We start from the raw sequence: 20,681 nt of genomic DNA, 5'->3' as shown, positions 1-20,681 counted from the left end.
TTATTTGTCCTCGTGGATGAAGTGAAACACTCCGAGAGTGAAGTCTCTTACTGGCGAGAGCACAACACATTTACTGGCTAGGATTCGAACCATTAGATTCCAGCAAGGGTGCTTACCATTAGCACTACACTATTTAGTAGAGATTGAGGACATTTTCTTTTTATTTATGTCATTGTTCTCCGACGTCATAGTAAAATTGCGGTATCTCTTCAAGTCATCCGAGAAGTAAATTCATGTCTCAGTTATTGCTTGACGTATTCCTTCGTCTTATTTTCTTCAGATCTCACCAACTAAACACGGTTTTAAAAACGGTATGAAACTAGAGGCCGTGGATCGAATGAACCCGGATCTAATCTGCGTTGCCACAGTAACAAATGTGATTGGCGACCACTTTCTAGTTCACTTTGATGAGTGGGACGACTCCTATGACTACTGGTGTGGGGATGACTGCCCTTACATTCGTCCTGTGGGGTGGTGTAAGGAGAATAATAGGAATCTTAACCCACCCAACGGTAAATATTGACGCTTTAGTAATAACATGCCATGTGATTATTTGAGTGTCAGGCACTTATACATCCTCGTCGTTAAAGAGCTTAGTTTCGGCCACAAAGGAAAGAAGCGTACTAGATGTAACGAATCCTTTCTACAGAATACTGGTTATGTACCTTAAAGGAACCTCGTCAGCCTAATATTAAAAAGTCGCTCATTTTTAAATCGTCTCTATCTGCTCCACCTTAAGAAATATCCACGCTCCATTTGGGTCTATCCCATTAATCTTTTCTTTTTCTTGCCTGCCAAACTAACATTTTGTAGTTTCACATGGTCGTTGCAGATAACAAATAAAGTTATCGCGAAGTAGCTCCTTTCTTGGGTTATTTCATACACTAAGCTGTTTTATTTATTTATTCATTTTTACAAATTTAGACGACGAGTTTCATACATTTCGTTGGGAGGATTACCTCAAATCCACAGGAACCATTGCTGCTCCATCATATTTCTTCAAAACGGTGAGTTTGATCTAGACAATTCCTTGATAAATGAACAATTTCAGTCACTGAAAAACGCTATCTGAGCCGTCGCACCCTGTTTACAAACTTCACTCCTCACTCCCTACCCTTTTCTTTTACCTTAATATCTTTTGCTCTTGTTGGAAATGGCTCCATATGTCCACAGAGGCCTTTGCCCAAATAACTCAACCAATTTTCTATCGATTTCTTTTCCAGCGGGCTCCGCCAATTTTCGAAGTCAATCACAAACTTGAAGCAGTTGATAAAAGAAATCCCTCCTTAGTACGGGCCGCCACTGTGGCTGAAGTAAATGAGTACCGACTGCGAATACATTTTGATGGATGGGATGATATTTATGATGACTGGTTTGAGGCTGACAGCTTGGATCTCTACCCAGTGGGGTGGTGTGAAAAGACAGGTCATCCTTTGGAGACCCCCCTCAGTAAGTTGTTGGCTATACATTACAGCATTTGTGATAGAACGCCGGTAGATTAATGCGAAATATGCATGGTCTGAAGTTTGTTCGTCAAGTAAAGAACGTTTCCAGCTAATTTTGTTGCATATGTAATTTCAGCGACGCGTGAGAAGATATCAAGCGCGGCGTGTCCGACTCCCGGATGTAAAGGAATTGGACACGTGAAAGGCGCGAAGTACTCAACTCATCACAGCACGTTTGGCTGCCCCTACTCTCTGCAGAACCTGAACAAGGACTCGTGTCTTGTCGATCGACTTTCTAATAATTCCATGACTGAAGAGTCGGATTGGTCTTACGCCTCTAAACAAAAATTAGCAGTGGTGAAAGCCATTAAAGGTATTGGTTTCGTTAAATTGTGTTTAGTTTCACTAAGTTTTGGGCAAACTAGGCAACCCTATTCCCTGCAATGTCGTAGGCCACAAAGGCATCGCAAAAAGGCTTCAAATAAGCGCTAAAACACAGGAAAAAATTATTTTGGTCTCGGATATACTCTCCACAGTGAGAGACCGCTGGCCTAAAACACTTCATTCTCTGTATTTGAGGCGACCTCGCTCGTCACGTCACCGTCAACCTCGCACGCGGAAGTGTTCAGTCTGTTTTTCATCTCTCTATTTTTGGCAATTGTGCAGTATCTTGCGCTGCTATTGAACAAAAAGATTTGTCATGTTTCATTTTTAAAGGATCGAAATCTATTCCTGTTTCAGAAGAAATTTCCACCAACCAAGGAGATGGGACCTGTCCGACACCAGGGTGTGACGGGACCGGCCACGTGAGCGGACAGTGGAAGACACACTACACGTTAGTACTTTTCCTGTAAATACTCAGCGAACAGCCTTACGAAAGTGCGCATGCGCTACACTTTATTAACATTAAACATGTTCTATGATAACGAGTACAGGTGGGTCTACGATTGATCTTCTCCCAAGATTTCTTGTAGGATCATTAACTAGAACGTTTTTCCTTAACTGTTCGAGAGCGGTCATGGAACCTCTTCGGAAAACAAGCAAAAACCACCATCTAATAGAAACACGGTAAACTCCTAAATTCCAAAAGGAACAATCCTCTAAAAAGCGACTTGACCAAAAAACTGAAAAGCTAAAAAACTCGCACACGATAAAATCGTACCTGTAACAAATACTCACGATGTGTTTCAAATTTTAGAAGACTCAAAGTGCACGCGTTCTAGTCGCGCATCACACCAATTTGGTTTGGTCTTCTTAGTATTTATGTTTTCATTTTTCTTACTCTTTTCAGCCTGTCAGGTTGTCCTCGAGTGAAGCATTTATCAAAATCTCCCTTATCAAAATCACCAACTGCAAAGAAACCCAGCTTTCTTCATTCACCCACAAACAAGAGTTTTGCCGCAGGCATTCCAGAATCCAATGTCATTGGCACACGCAGTACCTCCAGGTAGGGAAGGTTTGTAAATTCTTCAGCGAAAGGAACCATTTTTTTAAGTTTTAGGGCTAGGGTAGGGGAAGTAAAACAACAGAATCGTGCAGAGGAATTTTTCGTTAAATTTAATTTATGAAAAAGGAAAATTAGAGGATTTTTTCCCCAAATCATTTACAGAAAGAAAAGAAAAATCCAAGAAAAGATTCCACCGACGGAAAAGGGTCCTTCAGGAAAAATCAAGAGGAGAGCAGTTATCTGGTCCTTTTGAGGGAAATCTTGAAAAATAATTTTCAGACACTTTTGCAACAGTTCTACCCTAAACACTTCAGTCAGTCGGTAAAATTGTTGCCGTTGCTACTGAGTACTACTATTTTATAAAGAAAGAAGTCTTTTTTCACGAACTTGAGACGAAAAATTTGATCAGCAATGTTGAAGCCGTCATTGAGAGAAATTTGACTTATCTTACATTACTAATTTTTCGTTTCAGGCGAATTAGCTCCAAGGAGGAAAAGCCCGACTTTGCCAAATGCAAAGGTAAATCTCACGCACAGGAAGTTTAGACATTCGCACAGCCAAGACGAGCTGCTTATAGAGTGACTTTCAATTCAGCGTCGACAGTAATCTGGGATTAACCAATCAGATGTAAAACTTAAAGCAATCGCGGCTAAGTCCCGTTTTCCCACGCTTCAAGCAGTTTCTTTGTTTTCACTTTGAGTTTTTATTGGCTAATTTCCTTAGACTGTGCATTATTGTATCGAAACTAGTAACTAAAATAAACCAAAACACGGTAAATCAGTAATGAGAACGATTGTTCCTTTTGTTTTTTTTCAGTCGCAGATAAAGCCATCCAGCACGTGTCACCGTTCTCGTTCCCATGGCCTCTCGGTAGCGGGTTTCCTACAGCGTTTCTAAGCGAGCTCAGGACTTCCATTAGCCGTAATAACAACGCTGCACTGTCCAGTGAGCGTCAGCGAATGATGGGCTGGGATGTCAATGACGTTGCCAGTCACGTAACATGTCTGGGTTGTGGAGATCAAGCCAAAATTTTTATTGAACAGGTAATTGTTCATCTTTCTCTAAAGTGCGTTTCCTTTTGTAGAAATTTCAATTAAATTGGTCAAGGACATAAAAGTGCAGATTTTATGGCCTAACACCGAGACATAGAATGACAAGTTGCTGCAGCAAGCTTTTGTCACAAACCGTGTCGTGTGTCTCATTTTTAAGCCCTTGGCTTGCTGGCTTGATGATTTTCGTTCCCCATTTGTTTCTGTCAGAGGCTGCTGTTTCCGGCTGGTGCTAATTTTAGTTAAACCTTTTCCTCTCTTCTCCGTGTATTCCACCGTGTGCACTGCTTCCTAAACAAATCGTTACAAATCGTTGCAAATCATTCTTATGGCTGTGATTATGCGTATAAATTCAAACCACCTCGAATTCGTGCTTCTTATGTCGAGTACAAAATAATGCCGCAGGGACGAAGATTTTCACGGGTACTTTTCTTGTCGCTCCAGATGAACAACTCCTGAAATTATCTCTGCGCATGGTCACGAAGCGTGTTTAGACCCTCAGAACTCGTAGTATGAATCAATCGGTTATGTTTAGATTATGAGTCTGAAACGTGAAGGCCTGGGCTCAGTTGTAGAAAGGTCCGATAACGGTATCCAACGGATAAATTGCTTCTGTAAATTACTTCTGGCGGATAAGCGATAGCAAAATTTATAGCGTTCACCAACGTATAGAGTTTTATCCAGTGGATAGTGTTATCCAACCTTCGAACAACCGGGACCTGATAACTTGCGCCATCAACTTTTTTATTTGTTTCTTGCAGCAAATCGATGGAGAGGCCTTCCTTTTACTCAACCAGAGCGACATCGTGAACATTTTAAAGATCAAGCTTGGCCCTGCCTTGAAGATCTACAACACCATTCCAAAATTTTGATGTACTCACTCTTAGCTGTTTTATACAATATAGACAATTCATTCGCCCCAGTCCCTAACGGCTGTGAATAGCCAGGCACTGACATACGTAATCAGCGGTGGGCTTCCCTATGAAATTTCATTTGATAATATCAAAACGTCAATCAAAAATAAGCCTTGAGAAATCTCGCATCAAGGAAGAATTTTTTAAACTATTTTAAGTGATCTACTTTAAACATTAGTTAGAAACAAATCGAATAAACCTAGCTTCATTGGAGAGAATTTACGTTCGATTTTACCTTTTTTGCGTTTCAACTATCAAAATTGGCATCCACATATTAAATACATGCTATGGTAGATTTAGACCAAGGAAGATGGGGCTCTCTCTAAAAATTGCTGGGAGTTCAGCGTGTAGGAATAATCCTCACAGAGATTTCTATTAAAATTTAACTTTTGGTCTTATTGTGTTTTTTGATGGACTTATGCCCTAGTAAGCAGGAGATAACTAAACATTGTCGTCACAGTGCGAAAAAAAAAATAAAAGATTAATAGTCCCTTCAAGTTCGCTGAGGGAAGAGGGACAGATGGGTGAGACCTCGGGAGGAAAAAGGACGGTAGGGTTGGGAGACAGGAGATGACAGGCCGGGAAGTGGGAAAGAAATACAGAAAAGCAGACATTCCTTAATCGTTAATCTGCACTATTTCACGACAAAAGAGCGGGAAGCGAGGGCCAACCGTCCTCGAGGTGGAACAGTGGGATACGGGTGTATATCTTGTTAGACGCTTTGGCGTAGAGTATCGTCCAGTATTTTTACAAGTTGTTCCTCACTAATGACGAGTGAAAATAATTAGTGATAGTACACGCCAAAACTTCTAATAAGTGAAAAATAAAAAACAACTGCTATCTTTCGTATGTGCGCAATGAAGCACTGTTGAATGCAATTTAGTATCTTTTCAGCGGTATTCACGCTAATTTTGATTCCGAGTAACTTTACATCGAGAATTTTAGAAATTTAGACACTGTCCTTAAACAACGGTATGCAACCGCTGGATTTTAGCAACAACATATTTATATCATGACTACCATGTATATCAGTATCATTATTAATACCATTTTCATTATTAGCATCTATAACCATTATTATCATTATTACTATCAATATATCAACGACCTGTTTTTGTCCTGCGTCTCTGGAAAAAGTTGAAACACCTTTAACTTTTCCTGCAGACTCCCACTCATTGAGTCATTCTTTCTACTATATGTAGCCTTGCATCGAAAGTGATTCAGCCTCGATAAATAATCTTGAGACACAGAAAAATCCGATCAATTTTGCTTGCGATGAAGTCCATCCTATCATTCTATATCCGGGGACGTGCACATGCAGGCATATGTATTCGATATCCCGGATAACTTTGCGAGCGCGCAACCGCGTGGAGAGTGCTAACTTTGCCATTTTGCTGTGTTACTCGCGTATAACATGTCACGATTTGGAAGGTACCCTTTAAACATTCCTTCACTTACTGAGGCGTTTGCAAATTTCCAGCAAAATGTTTCAGGGTCAAACCAGAGACGGGACCGCCAAGACTATGATGACAGACGCTTCCGAGATCGTGATCGAGATACAAGGAGAGACGATGAGTACGGTCGAAGAGACAGCGGTGGTGCTAGAGGGAGATCTTCGCGGGAGAGGTTCTCGCCAGAAGTAAGCTTTACCTAATTGCTTGAAAAGGAATTCGGAAAGGGAGTACTAATCCATCGTTACTTGTTACAAGAAACACCTATAATTTTCTGCACACGTGTTAGAATAATTCATACCAAAACTGACCAAGGTTCCAAGCATTTTAGTAGCCCGCATTGATGAAATTTCACTTTCTCGTTGTAGCGCTTGTGGGTGAAAGTTCTGTTAGAAATTTAGAAGTAGAAATTGTCTTTCATTAAGGAATATGCACAACGGTTAAGTGTGGCCGTTCGCAAAATTTCCATATGATATTAGCACTGTGCCATAAACAGATGTTTAATACACTATGTTTACAATATTGCTGTAGGATAATTTGAATGTGTGAAACTTGTAGCGAGAGCTCTTCCGTAGTACATGAACTTCGTCTTTTCATTCAAAAGTCATCAAGATCCAGATATCACTTTACTCAGAAGCTGGAAATGTTGATGTGATGCCGCTAGCTATTTATGACGGCTGTTGATCCATCTGCTTACTTGCTCTCCACGGCTTTGGAATTTCAGTTCAAATATTTACTTAGAAGTGTTATAAACTTACCTTCCACGAGAAGAATCTGCCGTCTTTCCGCAATCTGAGTGGGAATTTGACGGAATGTTTCCCAATTTAATAGCAATCATGGCCATGTCTTCTATCTGCTAAAAACCATTCCATACTGTATTCTCATGCTGAATGGAAAATATTTGGCAGCTCCTCAGAAATTCAATTATGTGATTGGGTTGCTTGAAATACTTTCCGGTATATTGCTACAAATCATGTTTAGTAGCACTTTGTCTGGTTGTTTTGAAGGGCCAATGCTTGAAACGCTAGCTTTAGAAACTCCTTATGTTGGCAAATTTACATTATCACATAGCTGATAAAACCAATTATTTTCAATACCCCACACCAAGGCAGCACCAGCACCATTTCTTAAGCAGCCCTTCTATTCATTTGTCTAGAGTAAGGATTGATTCACAAGCTACTTTTTTGCTTTCTTGTCCGTGGACAAAACTCCAGACAAGCTACAGTTCGATCCGTTCATGGAAGGGCAGGCCGGATTTTCTTGTTTTTTGCTTGCTTGTTTGTTTGTTTGTTTTTTCTCATTTCTGTTGTAAAATTCTTACTATGGGTGAAGTAAAGTGGTCAATCACGAGGCCTTTGACACTTCAGAAGAGATCTTTTTTTCTGAATTAAAGTACCATGGTTTCATGGAGAGACCAAGGATTTCAAATTGAAATCCTCTTTTTATGATAATATCACCAAATTTATTTGGACCACTGAACAGTCCAGTTTCCACATTAGTATTTTCTATGTTCAAAACTATCAGCATTTGGACTTCAGAGGGAAAGGAATTTATGGTCCTCGCAAGTTTTGAACAGAGTCAATGAAGTTTGCAAGTTAATTGCAAAATCATATGCATCATGCTCCCTGTGATACACAAGAGTTGGGCACAGAATATAAGAGAAGACATTGCTTAGTACATGAAGAAAATAATATTCTGGGACTCAAATACACCTGTCTCCATAAGTTTGACTCTATAATGCATATTTAATATTGTTTGATCAGTTGACTTTGGCAGGGTTTGTAACAGAAAGATCTTATTTAAAACTGTTCTGTACATTTGGATCTTTCAACATCAGCTGTGAAATGAGGGATTTTGTAGTTTATTGGCAGTGTTTTTTTCATTCAGACATCATGCATCCATTTTAGTCACATACATCTGCTTGAAGCAGTTGAAGATCTTACTATTTTTATTGTGTAAGTAGAAGCGATGTATGGCAACATATATCTATAACATCACCCAACTGATTCCAGCTATTCATCATGTACTTGCTATGTCAGTTGTTTCCTCAGGTTGGCAGTTGTCATTGTCCTGTACTTGTGCATTTGTTTGTCTTAAATCTGTCAGGAACAATTAAGAGTCATCAAGCTTTATTAATCTTTTTTTTTTTATCTGACAACATTCTTGCTTATATTTTATCCCCTTAAATACAGCCCTCCTATTCATCATATTTAGATGACCATCGGCAAGGAAGCCAGTCAAATCTTGTGAGTTATCCTTTGGGACACTTGAACAGCTCAAGATCTGATCGTGGTAATAACAGGAATGATAGAAATCATAATCAAAACAGAGATCGATATCGGAACAACAGCACTAATAATCGATCTCAAGGCAACCGAAGCTCTACTAATCAGGGACCTGGAATTTTGGGTGCCAAGCCTGGTGATCGCTCTGTCCCAGAGCTTCCATCTAATCCTTTACAAGTTCCAGGTCTGTTGTGTTTTTAGCTCCTCAGTATTTGAGTTGTGCTTTAATGACCCAATGCAGTGCTCTTTTATGGTTTGCACTCTAACCCTATCAGCTCCTGTGTTCAGTTTTGATTCTAGCTAGGAACAGTTCACATAAAACTCTGGTTCTTGTCGTTTTTTGTCCTCTCTGTTGAGTGATCTCTTGTGTCCACTTTGACTTCTGTTTTCTTTAAGTGTAACCTTACAGTTCCTTACATTTCATTTTCTTGCAATCAGTTTTTGATTGACGTGTCCTCAGGTTTCTTTGTGACTTTGCGTTGCGTCATAGTTTGTTATTGTCGTTAAGAGAAATACTGGTGGTGTTTACCTGAAGGTCAATATTCACATTCACTTGCCTACATCACTGAAAATATGTAACATTTACTCAACACAAAAATGTAGGTGATAAACAGTGGACATAACACTTTATTTTGAGACTTAGTTCTCTGACTCAAGGCAAGGATTTTGTCCTCTTAAGTGTATATTCATGTGCATAAAAAAGGGTGAAAAATCCCTAGTTATGTTTCATTCTTTCCTTTGGTGGACATGTGTGCAGTTCACTTGATTTGAATCTTACTAGCACGGTGACTCCCTGCCCAAGGAATTTGAACTCAATGCAGGAGTTTTTTTAATCACCCTAAACTTCAGTGATCTTTTACATCATCATTTTGTTCCTAGTTCTAGCTAGGAAGTGATTGTGACACTGTTTGGCACAGGAAAATGCAATTCTGTTGGGCTACAAAAGGGAATGAAAGGTTAAAAATTTAAGAAAATTTCAGCCCCCTCATTGTTGAAGCTCAGAATTAAGGCTAGAATTGGCTGGTCCTTTGTACAGTGTGACATTGGTGTACAGAATGCAAGGGTTTCAGTAACTTCCCTATACATGTAAGCTGCTGTCTATGGTGTAATGGGCAGCTGTGCCCTGAAAACAGGCCATAAGGCAAAACTCAAGCACAAGAACCTTGCAGGCCAAACAGAGTGCAATAAGAGTTCTTACAGGCAGCAATAGACATCCTGTAACCAGCTTTTCTTGAAACGCCTGAGAATGGGTGTCATTTTTCAGCCCATTTTTTGTAGACCCTTATAGTCAGTTTTGTCAAAGAGCACAGACATGGCAGAGGAGTTTGACACTAAAGTGCATCAGGCTAGGCACACATTTCCTAAAATGCCCTCTGTGTAATTCATTGTTACAACCAAACCTCTTTTGCATTGTGAACAGTGTTTGGTGTGTCCTCAATCGCTTTGTGACAATGCATTAGCAGTGAGCTGTGATCATACCTCATGGTGCATCTCAATTAGTTTCTTTGTCACTGAAGGGCAGTAATTATGCATAATAGCCTCCCCTGCCTCACCACCTATGGAATGACTATTTGTCGGTGCTTTGGATGCAACATGTTCTTTCAACATTTTGGACTTGTTAAACAAGCAGTAGATTCAGGGCACCTGTGTCTTCTGATCCAAAAGGGCACAGTGTGGCATAATGCAAATAGTGTTCTCCTTTTCAGGTGGTAACCAATAAAATTTACTGCCTGAAATTCTGCAAAATTCCACAAGTAAAAGGATTGATGTACTGGTTTGAAACTTTCCCTTCCCTGTCATGATTAAAGTAATGAGAACACTGACAAAGTGGAATAAATCTGAGCTCTTTGAGCTCTTCTTACTTCCATGGATATGTTTAGGCTGGCTGAAACCTCTCCAGAAACTGGGCTATTTCTTAACCTTAAATTGAGCTGCAGATGTAGTCTCTGAACAAATATTTACAGTCAAGGATGTCCTTTTACAAAGAAATTCTTGCTCAAGTTCATGGGAGAGGGCCATTAGATTACAAGACATGCTGTTTCAACCCTTTCATTCTCAAGATCTTACTAGTGACTCTCCTTCCTGTCCACAAAATACTTCTTTTGATTTGAGTTTAAGGAATTTTTTACTAGATCAAGGAATCCCATAATTGACCATAATTGAATTTTTTTCAATCCTCATCTCTTGTCTGCTTGTTAGTGCATGTTGTAGGGAGAAATTCTGTCTCAGTCACTCGTAAAAGGGTTAAGATAAGTAGGGGTCATCCATCCCCTTCACCTTGTGAACCAAAATTGTAAAGATAAGATGTTACAAAAAGATTTGCCAAGCTCTTTGGTGGTCGTGCTGATTAATAACTAATTTTTGTTAATTTTATTGACTCGTGTGGATGAAAAAAATTCCTTTTAGATTGCAAATTTTGTCTTCAAAGTTGGCTGCTTTTGTGCATGTACTTGAAAAAGTGCTGATACTTTGGCACATCCGTAGTAACTCCCATGAAGGGTGGAACAGTAGATTATATCCCTAATAGGCATGGTATTATCAAGACATTCATATTTCAGATCTTCTCAAGTGTCACCAACGCGAAACGAGCCAATAAAGAGAATATACATGTAACTTTTTGAAGAAGGAAAGGCTTATCACTAGAACATCAAAGTTACTTGATGAATCAATGTTTTCTTTGTGGAGTTAAACACTTGATTACCAGCTAAATGTAATTTCACAAGTGTAAATAACTTGCATTTAAGTTTTGATTTTCTAGTTTTTCTACCAAAATCTACATTTCTGGAGATTTTTCCAAGTGTGCTTTATTTAGAGTCTAAGTTTTCTAACAATGTCAGTCTTGATAAAGTTTTCAACCTCTGATATATTGTACCCTCTTGAATATAGAAATTGTGCCATAGAAAATAATATCAAATCAATAGGTAGTCATTTATTTATGTTTCACAAGTGTTTCTCTTTACTTTATTGAAATTCCAGTCTTGAGTTCAAATTCCTTGCAGAGGTGTACATCAAAAACTAATGAAATGAATGTACATGCACATACATGTAGATGTTGTTTTTGTTCTTAATGTAAATGTCAAATCTATGCTTCTTCGCACTTCTTCAAATTGTGTTTTGTTACAAATCTAACTTTATATTGTGCATCATACAGCTTTGGGTCTGTCAGGAGGAGGTAATAACCCAACAGCTGGCTTGACAGCACAGTTGGCTCAGCAACAGCAGCAACTCATGGCCATGGTGCAGACTCAGTCACTCTTGGCAGCTATGCAGGCGCAAGCTAACGCAAATGCTCAAGCACAGGTTCAGCAAGCAAAGCGTGCCATGCCAAATTCTCTAGGAGGGTTACTACCCACACCACTGATACCAAGGACTGGGGGAAGAGACATGCAGAGGCAGAACCGTAAGCGTAGAAATGATGGATGGGGTGGAGGTAACTTTGCAAACAAGAGAGATCGGCCAGATCGCAATCGTGGCCAGCAAGGTTTCAACCGTGGATCAAATTTTCAAAATAGAGGCAGGCAGTTTGGAGGAGGAGCACAGAGCCACCAAGCAAAGAAGACCACTGTCACAACCAAAGAGGAGACCAAGGATGAAGAAGTCAATGAGGAGGAAGTTGAGGAGGAGGATGTTGAAGAAGGAGGTTAGTTTGGTATCAGGTTTGTTCTTAACATTTAACTTCCAGATCAAATCTTTTGTTCTCCCTACTGTCAACTGTACAATTCCTATAATGTTAGTTCAGAGAATTTAGTAAATTGGATCAAGTAATTATCCCCAAATTGATATTTTTCTTTATTCTCATCCCTTATCTGGTTGATATTGTATTTATGTTGTAAGGAGAAATTCTGTCCTGGTCACTCATGGCAGTCAAAGGGTTAAAATGAGTGATAATAAAACTTTTCATGTGGTCCTTTTTATTTTAGTGTTCCTAAATGACTAGTCATCATACCTGCATAAAAATTGGTTCAGTCCAACCATGTTTGGTAGTAAATCAAGGGATCTTTCAATTTATGTTAGGTGATAATGAACAGGAGGTTGAGGAACCACATGAAGAGGAAAAGCAAGAGCAAGACAGTGTTAATGAAAGACCTCGTGCAAATGAATTCAATCAGCCACCTCTTCCCAAATCCACAAACTTTCTTGGAGAAGATGTTGATTCTTTGATGATCTCTCTGTACGACAGGAAAAGAAACAAGTACATTTGTCAGGAATGCAAGATTATTTGCAACTTGCCAATGGTATGGAGTGATGATAAAATCAAAATTCATTCTTGTGTACCTGCGAGACTTGAGTAATTGATTTCTTGATTTCCCTTTAAATTGTTGAGAACAATCGACATCAAAGCATGAAATCAAACTCTAGCTGATGAAATTGTGATTTCTCACACCTATTCATTGGATGATGGTATTTTGATGTTGTTTGGAGAAGTTACTTGTTGACCACTTTGATCAATTGTATGGTGAAGGTGACCGCTCTAAGTCCTGAATGGACTTGTAACCCTCTCACTCTAAAGATCTGAATATTATCCCACTCCTCACACTTCCTGTAAATCACTTCTGATAAATTGGGGGGTTACCAGATTGCTATGTCATGGTATAACAACTTCTATCTAATAAGTTCGAGTATTTTTATTACCTGTTTGCTGGGTGATGTATGGCTGTGTAGGAGAAGTTGCATTGTACATGTAAATCACTTCAGGGAGTGTTACAATTTTGTGATTCAAACCTTCTTATGCATATCTTGCGAAGACAACACAAGTGTTGCCAACAAGAGTTTCCCAGTTTTTAGACTTTTTTAAAAAACATACAGAACACTTTGTTGCTTGGTTATATTTTGAACAAGCTATTACATATATGGGTAATTTTTTGAAATACAAGTAGTAACAAGATGTTGTCTTCAGTTACATAAAAATTTTCTTGTTCTTAGAGCTTTCATAAACATCTTCTTGGAAAGAGACATGCAAGGACTGTTCTAGAAAGCCGAGGACAGGAATTTGAGGATGCAAAGTTCAAGAGTTTTAGTCAGGTAAATATCTTGTTTGTGGCTTTCCTATTGCATCAGTTGACTTATTTTTTGTTAATATCATCCCAATGATAGTGGAATGGGAGATTGCCAGTAAAGCTTATGAAGCCCCTTTGTGGGATGTTTAATAATTTTTGGCTGTTCAACATGGGGTACACATTTAGAACCAAACCCCAATTCATTATTTTGCTGAACTGTCACCCAGCTTTGAAAACCTTATACAGTGTGCATTTCTTGATGAAAAACTTACAATACTCAAAAGATAATATATATATATAATGTAATAAGAGCTTGTAAATACAATTCACTTCTAAGAGCTCATAGGTAATTCCTTACCTGTTTGCCAAGTATTCTGTTGGTTCAGAAAATTTGGTATTGGTTCAATTAATAATCCCCTTATTGTATTGGTATTTTCTCATCTGCTTGATATTGTATTGTTATTGTAAGGAGAAATTCTCACTTGGTCAAGTTGGGTAGTTAAAGGGGTTAAAGGTCTTGTTTGGGGTGATAGGGAGAAGAGAGGCTTTGCAGATTCTTGTTGGAAGCATGGTGTGTGAAGGGAGATGTGGTGGCCCATGAGCCACTCAGCTAGCTTTCTAGCTGTCCTGTTAAATTGACTTTTTTTTTAGTATTGAAACTGATGTGCTTTTCTTGCTCTGTTCAGCCAGCACTTACATCTTTTCCATCAGCCAAAACTCTAGAGGAGCATTGTAGTCTACTACGTTTAAATTTAATTTGTTCATTTGTCTGTTCTGTTCTGATATCCAAGGGGACAACACCAACAGATAAATCTGGAACAGAAGAGGTGTCGACTGCTAATGAATCTGATGACAGGGAAAAGCTCAGTGTTGAAGAGGTATCCAGTCCCTCTGCTCTTCACTCTCCTGGGCCTGACTTCAATTTAGACTTTGTTAAATACACATGTAACACCAGAAAGACAGCCATGAAAGAAGGAGACGTGGTTACAATCTCATCTGTTACACAGTCAAGGGTTCAGATTGAGGGCTTCACAAGTGGACGAAACATGTTAGGTGAGGCAAAAATTGAAAAAAAGGCTATTCAGTTTTTATTTATGTTATACACAGCCCTTTCACTTCCAGCAGTGACCAGGTAGGAATTTCCACTCACAGTGTTGATGCACATTCAGGCAGACAAGTGATGCAAAGAGAAAATTTTCAGTCAGTTAGGAGAGCTTAAACTTAAAGAAATGAATGGAATAGATTAACCAGTATCACTGCTCATTGCACTTTAAACAACTTTCCCTGGTGAAACATTCAATTTGGAACACCTTCTGGTTTTCTCTTCTCATTAGGTTGTGAATTTGTTAAAGCTGTGTCAGGATTTAACTGCCGCCTTTGCAAAGCATTCATCCGCTGTGGAAATGATGTGATTACTCACATCAAAGGCAAGAAACATCAAAAGAACTATCAAGTAAGTTTGTCTTATCTTTGATCTGTAATTGATTTATATGGAAAAAAAGATGTTGTGTTAAATACATGTGTGAGAAAAATCTGCAAATATTTTAAAAGTCAGAGCTAGGGCAAATCTCGTGCTAAATTGTGAATTACTACCAAAATATTTGAACTATCAACATAAATTGTGATTTTACGACTAAATGTAATGAATAGACCATCTTTTAACCATTTGTTTCTCTAGACATATGCCCAGGAACACCCACAGTATGAAGATCACCAGCTATTGCGAAATAAAGAGTTAGAGCAAGTGTTGGAACCTAAGGAGGGAGAAGAAGTAGTGCTATATGAAGTACTTGATAAAGACATTAAATCAAGCTCTTCAAAGCAGAGGAGCCATCGCAAGGATTCACAGAGTGAACAACAGCCAGAGGTTTGTACTGTTTACTATCAGGTGGCCTTTTCTTTTTTTCTTGTCAAGCTTTCATAGTAGTCACCCTATGTCCAACTGGGGATGATGCTATCCAATTCATCAACCCTTCAACTCCCATAAGTGATCAAGACAGAATTTCTCCTTACAATATCCATAAAATATCAACCAGATAAGTGATGAGAATAAAGAAAAATATCCTTTTGAGGATGATAAGTTGATCAATACTAAATTGTCTGAACTAACATTATAAGGATTGTATGGTTTACAGTAAGGAGAATTACAAATTTGATCTGGGAGTTAAAGGGTTAAGCTTGTTAAAAGGTCCTGTTATTAAATATCTTATGATGCAATCACTTGTTCAATGGGAAATAATTTCAGACTTTTGATAAAACTGTGCATCATTTGGGACATAACTATAAAAATCGTTTTTGATGGCCTAGCTGAGTGTGCCCTGATATATCTTATGATGGTAAGCGCTTAGTTTGATTGGTATTGAGAATGCTCTGTGTTTAGTTTTCAAATTGTATTTTAAATTTTACAGGTACCAATAACAAAATTTGTGGTAGCCCCAGAGGGTTATGATGAAGACTCCCAATTGCAGATCAACTGTGAAGCTGCAGATGTACATTTAGACCTTGGAGACCTTGATAACATTAATGAGGACTCACTTTGGCAGACCAAAGCGGAGATGAACATGGAGAAAGTACTTTAGAAGAAAAGTTTCCTATATTCGGCCAGATAGAACAGTTTGGAGACGAGGAAGTGCCGGAAAGTGACTTGTCATTATCAGGAACAACACCACAACTTGATGTGAGTGCATTCTTAAGAACTACTTGATGAAAAAAGGTCAGGTGTTGCATTTGAATCTTGTAGGGTAGATCCAAGCAACTGTAGTTAAATCTTCACATGTTTTTTTTTTTCTAACTTTCACGAATGGGGCCTCTGATAAGCAACTTGATGTAGAGAGCTGCCTTTGTATGCATTGTTAATTAAAATATTGATGTAGGTTAGAAGCCTTAGTGTGTTGTGAGATTGCGATTTTGTTTTGAAGATAAGAGTTTACATGTCAGAGCAGTTTTCACTTTGGATTCAATAAACCAGAATCAAAGCAATAACACCAGCCAATCAAAGTAAAGATTGACATCATCATTAGCCATTCAAAACCTGAACTAAAAACAGGCAAACTTCTTGAAACGCGGGCAAAAGTGAGCGAACAAGTCAGGATTGGTTTTAGTTTTGAATCTAATAGATTGAGATGGTGGTTTTTTGGGCCGATAACACAGCTAGGTAAAGCGAAGCCACCAGAATCATGGATTATTTTAGACACTCGATTGGAATCAGCTCTGGCAAACTTAACAAACTCACCTAGACGTAGAATGAGTGAACTTATGAGCCAAGCGGTCCGTACTGCTTGAGCTTATTCTGGTCTAAGTAGCACGAACCTAGTGATTTGGTATTCTCAATGGATATGATGCACACTGCTGGCACAGATAACCTTTACCCTTCAACACCTAGAAGTGGCTAGCATCTAATATCTCCCTACAGTATCACTATTGAATCAAACAGAAAGGTTATGAGAATACAGGAAATGGCCACACACCCAAGAGGCACATGATTGTTTTATGATTTATATTCGATGACAAAAGCTACTTTAAAATTAATGGGCCTTCTCAAGAACACAGAACAGTGCCTCTTAACCACCAGACCCCAGAGGGTCTCGCGCAACATACCACAGCTGAAGTATTTTGTCTTCCATTATTTTCATAGGATGTGGAAGACTTCACTCCAATGGCCACAGATGAATCTGTGAACAACGAAGAGATTGAAAGCCCAATACCACCCGTCTCCATCTCTCCCGGTCAAAACGTCGAGCTTGTGGAGCCAGAGACACCGACGAGTTCACAGGAAGAGGTCGAGGAGTCGCCCCCTGTAAGAGAAACTACCCCTACTGGAAGGCGTGGCCGGAAGAATGCTAGGGGAGGAGCCGGTAGAGGGGGGACAGCACGTGGACGAGGGCGCGGTCGAGGAACAAAACGGGGCACCAGAGCTGCGACAGGTGCAGGCAAGTCTTCAAAAGCTAAAAAAGCGAAAGTAGAAGTAGCTCCAGAGAATGATGATATGGACTTAATGGAGGGATTTGAAATAATAGACGAGATTGGCGATGCTGAAGATTAGAAAAGTAAAAAGCCACAAACTTTGTTAATTTCTGCAAAGTCATGAAGTAATGAGTATTTTTATGGTGTAATGCTTCTTTCGTAACTCTTCGTTGCTTTAATGGAACCACCTTTCTCTTTTATTTCGGGTTTAAATTCTGTTGAGCTCAAATATTGTGTAAAAGAATTTGTTTCAAGAGTTTGACACATTCACTGAGTTGTTCTGGTGTTAGCATATCTGTTACTTGCCTTTAAAAAAATTAAGCACTTGTAATGATGCGGTATTTAAGCAAGGTTATCATGGCAAACTCTCCAGATGTAAGCCTAACAGTTTTGATCATTGTCTAGTTTTGTTTAAACTTTTGCTTAAAGCAATAATTAACATATATTGAGTACCAACTCAACTTGATTTTTGGATCGTAAGTTTAACTTCTATTGATATTACAATTGGAGTAATCCCATTAATATTGGTAATAAGAAATTTTCACCAGCTAAAGAAGCTCTTGATTGGTAAACAATTTCTACTTGTCAGCACCTTGAAGAGCTTCTTTAATAATGATCATTTCCTTCATTATCATGGCGCTTATGTTTGATGTAGGGTGATAATGTAAGTTGAACTAGCTGCTATGAGAAGCCCAGCAATGGGCTCCTAATGCCAGTCACTTTAAGGGGTCAAAGTGTTGAACCTCGCGCTGACGAAAACTGGCCACCAACCAATGTTTTTTACCCTCTCCAAAAATACTTGAAATGTGGCACTATTTGATAATATTGTGCTGCTATGCGTAATGAATATTTCTTCTTTTCGAACAGATGAAATACTGGCTGTAAATCATTTTAATTAAGCTTTCCTTATTTACAACAATCACACTCTAGCAAGTGTCGCCTAACGCTCTCTATAAAAGTGTTTTTGCTCAGCTCCTGGGTTCCTGACTTTCTCAAAATGCCATATATCTCTTAGGTTAGGAAGTGAGCCCACTATCGAATTCTCTAGCGGATTCTCTCTTTGAAACCATGCGAACTGGAGTGCATCAAGCATTTGTCTCTCAGATTCTAGCTGCGAGTCATACCCTTCCCTTTGTAAATTTGCATTTGGTTTGTTGATTCCAGTCCAGCTATAAAGCGAAGATCTCCGCGTTAGAAACAAAATGCAAACGGTTGGATGTAATCCAGACTTCCAAGCGTTCAGTTAGTGAAACGAAGCACGATAGTAAACGGCTCAATAGTACCGGAGTGGTGAAAAACGAGAGAGGTTCGAATCAAATTGCGACTCGACCCAAACCTTCCTCATTTTCGCTGTACTTGCCACTGTTACCGTTTACTATTTTGCCCCGTTTGACTCACAAAACGCTTGGAACAGGTTCAATTTCAACAATCCACATCAAGATATTGAGCTCTAAGTGAAACTCCGCATTTCACAAAAGCTTTTTGACCGACAGGTATGAAAAGTATGTCCTCGCTATTCCACCTTCGGAGGTGAAAAGTGAGATTACAAAAAAAGAGAAAAAACATTTTCAGAATGGTAACATAATCATTGATTAACACAAGAGATCATGACAGGCTTGTAGGTGATCTACAAGGTCGTGACTTTGAATTTTCCTCACTCGGTGGCAAGGCTTTTGAATCTCCCGGCCGTCGACAATTATTCAAATTTTCTCTAATGTACTAGAATCAAGGAATAATGCAAAATATTGATAAGAAATTTTACCTTAATCCGTCGGTCAGCATCTGAGGTCTGTTACCCCTAGCAATCTGCGCGAGTTTTTCACGGTAAATCTGCTCTTCCAAAGCGTGAATTTCTACTTCCATTTGAGCTTTAATCTTTAATATCCTCTCTCTCTCTAATGGTGATAGCTTGCATTTCCTGAGGTGAAAAAAAGAAACGCGTTTCATTTTTCAAAACATGCCACTGTATTTATTTTTCGATAACTGGTCGATGTAACCGAGGCTTTAGGTTGAAGTGACCACACATACACACACACAAAAAAACGGTAAATAGTGGCTGTGGAAATAATATGATTGTTTTGTTCGTTTGCTTCTTTTTTTCTTTCTTTCGTCCCTTTTTCATATTGATTGCGCAGCATTTCAAATAGCTTTCTGCTCAACTTTTGGGCTGTTTTGATTATCATTGTGTGTGATCCGTTGTAATAAAATTGGAATAAATAAAACCCTAACCCTAACCCTAGGCAACTTAACGACTTTTGAACGGAAAACTAAAACTAGTGTCCTGAAGTGGTATTTTGGATTTGCGCTGACTATTTTCTGTGGCTGTACTGCGGTCCTAGAAAAGTCTGCAGCTAATGCAATAAAAAAGAGTTAACGCAGTGAAAGACAAACGCTCGAAGACTTCGAACCTTTTCTGTTTCTTTTCCCGTTGTCTTCTTTGTTTGTAAGTACTCCAAGCAACACCCATTCAAGGTAAGTCACTAGTCAGCAGCTCTCTCTGCGAAACACGGGCAGAGCAAACGTCTTTTGCAACTGAAATGTTTCATTTATGACGATGCAAAGGAGGAACGACGCGCGTGCTTGAATCAGCCAATAGGAACAGCTTCCTGTGCATTCCATCACAGCACGCGCATCGACACGCGCATGTTTACGTTTGTGCAGACTTTGACACGCGCTTCTGGCTTTGACTCGAAATACAACAAATGACTCTGCAGGATTTTGAACACAACGACAGTGCATGATCAGATCCCTCTACGGGAAAGGGGGAACTCTGAAGTTTGCCTCACTCTCAACATGTTGCTTCGTAACTAGTAACGGGGAGGCATGGGCACGAATCTCGCCGAAACCTGAATTTTCTCATAATTTCTTTGATTCATCTTACATCAGTGAAAAGCAGCAATATAATAACCTATGATCTACAATAATTTTCATCAGAAAGCTGGCAGTTTCGTGTTCAACGGGCGCCCAGAGAAGCTAAGCTGCAGAGAGGCATAGCCGATCGATGACGCAAATCCGTTGATCCAGATAAGGGAGTCCAACGAGTTGGCTTTCTCACCTTCTGGGCGCAGGAGGCGGGATGGAGCACTCCGGAAATAAAACCTATGGTTAGATTTATAATTAGGTTATTGTT

General features: G+C 39.2%; 2 protein-coding genes and 2 pseudogenes across 3 annotated transcripts; 3 read left to right on the top strand and 1 right to left on the bottom strand.

The window, feature by feature from the left end:
- LOC131780327 (ribonucleoside-diphosphate reductase subunit M2-like) overlaps positions 1 to 20,681 on the top strand; it is a 240,027-nt pseudogene that overhangs the window by 420 nt on the left and 218,926 nt on the right.
- On the top strand, positions 284 to 5,253 carry LOC136282097 (lethal(3)malignant brain tumor-like protein 1). 2 transcript variants are annotated; one of them, XM_066169327.1, is made up of 9 exons: positions 284 to 512; positions 925 to 1,007; positions 1,224 to 1,449; positions 1,582 to 1,818; positions 2,187 to 2,280; positions 2,737 to 2,892; positions 3,365 to 3,411; positions 3,709 to 3,935; positions 4,703 to 5,253. In XM_066169327.1, the coding sequence occupies exons 1-9, from the start codon at positions 314 to 316 to the stop codon at positions 4,811 to 4,813; spliced, it is 1,380 nt and encodes a 459-aa protein (XP_066025424.1). In that variant the 5' UTR covers positions 284 to 313; the 3' UTR covers positions 4,814 to 5,253. The 2 variants fall into 2 exon arrangements, with proteins under 2 accessions (XP_066025424.1, XP_066025423.1); XM_066169326.1 differs by having other exon boundaries at positions 287 to 512; positions 2,190 to 2,280.
- On the top strand, positions 6,228 to 18,522 carry LOC136282096 (uncharacterized; annotated as a pseudogene).
- On the bottom strand, positions 18,492 to 20,018 carry LOC131770697 (uncharacterized). Its single transcript, XM_059086408.1, has 3 exons — positions 19,960 to 20,018; positions 19,314 to 19,469; positions 18,492 to 18,720 (listed from the first exon to the last, which is right to left on the bottom strand). Exons 1-3 carry the CDS (start codon positions 20,016 to 20,018, stop codon positions 18,492 to 18,494), a joined length of 444 nt encoding a protein of 147 aa, XP_058942391.1.

Source organism: Pocillopora verrucosa, chromosome 7 (assembly GCF_036669915.1).
Source record: "Pocillopora verrucosa isolate sample1 chromosome 7, ASM3666991v2, whole genome shotgun sequence".
NCBI lineage: Eukaryota > Metazoa > Cnidaria > Anthozoa > Scleractinia > Pocilloporidae > Pocillopora > Pocillopora verrucosa.
The sequence above is the reverse complement of the archived record's forward strand: the minus strand, read 5'-3'. Positions and strand labels throughout refer to the sequence as shown.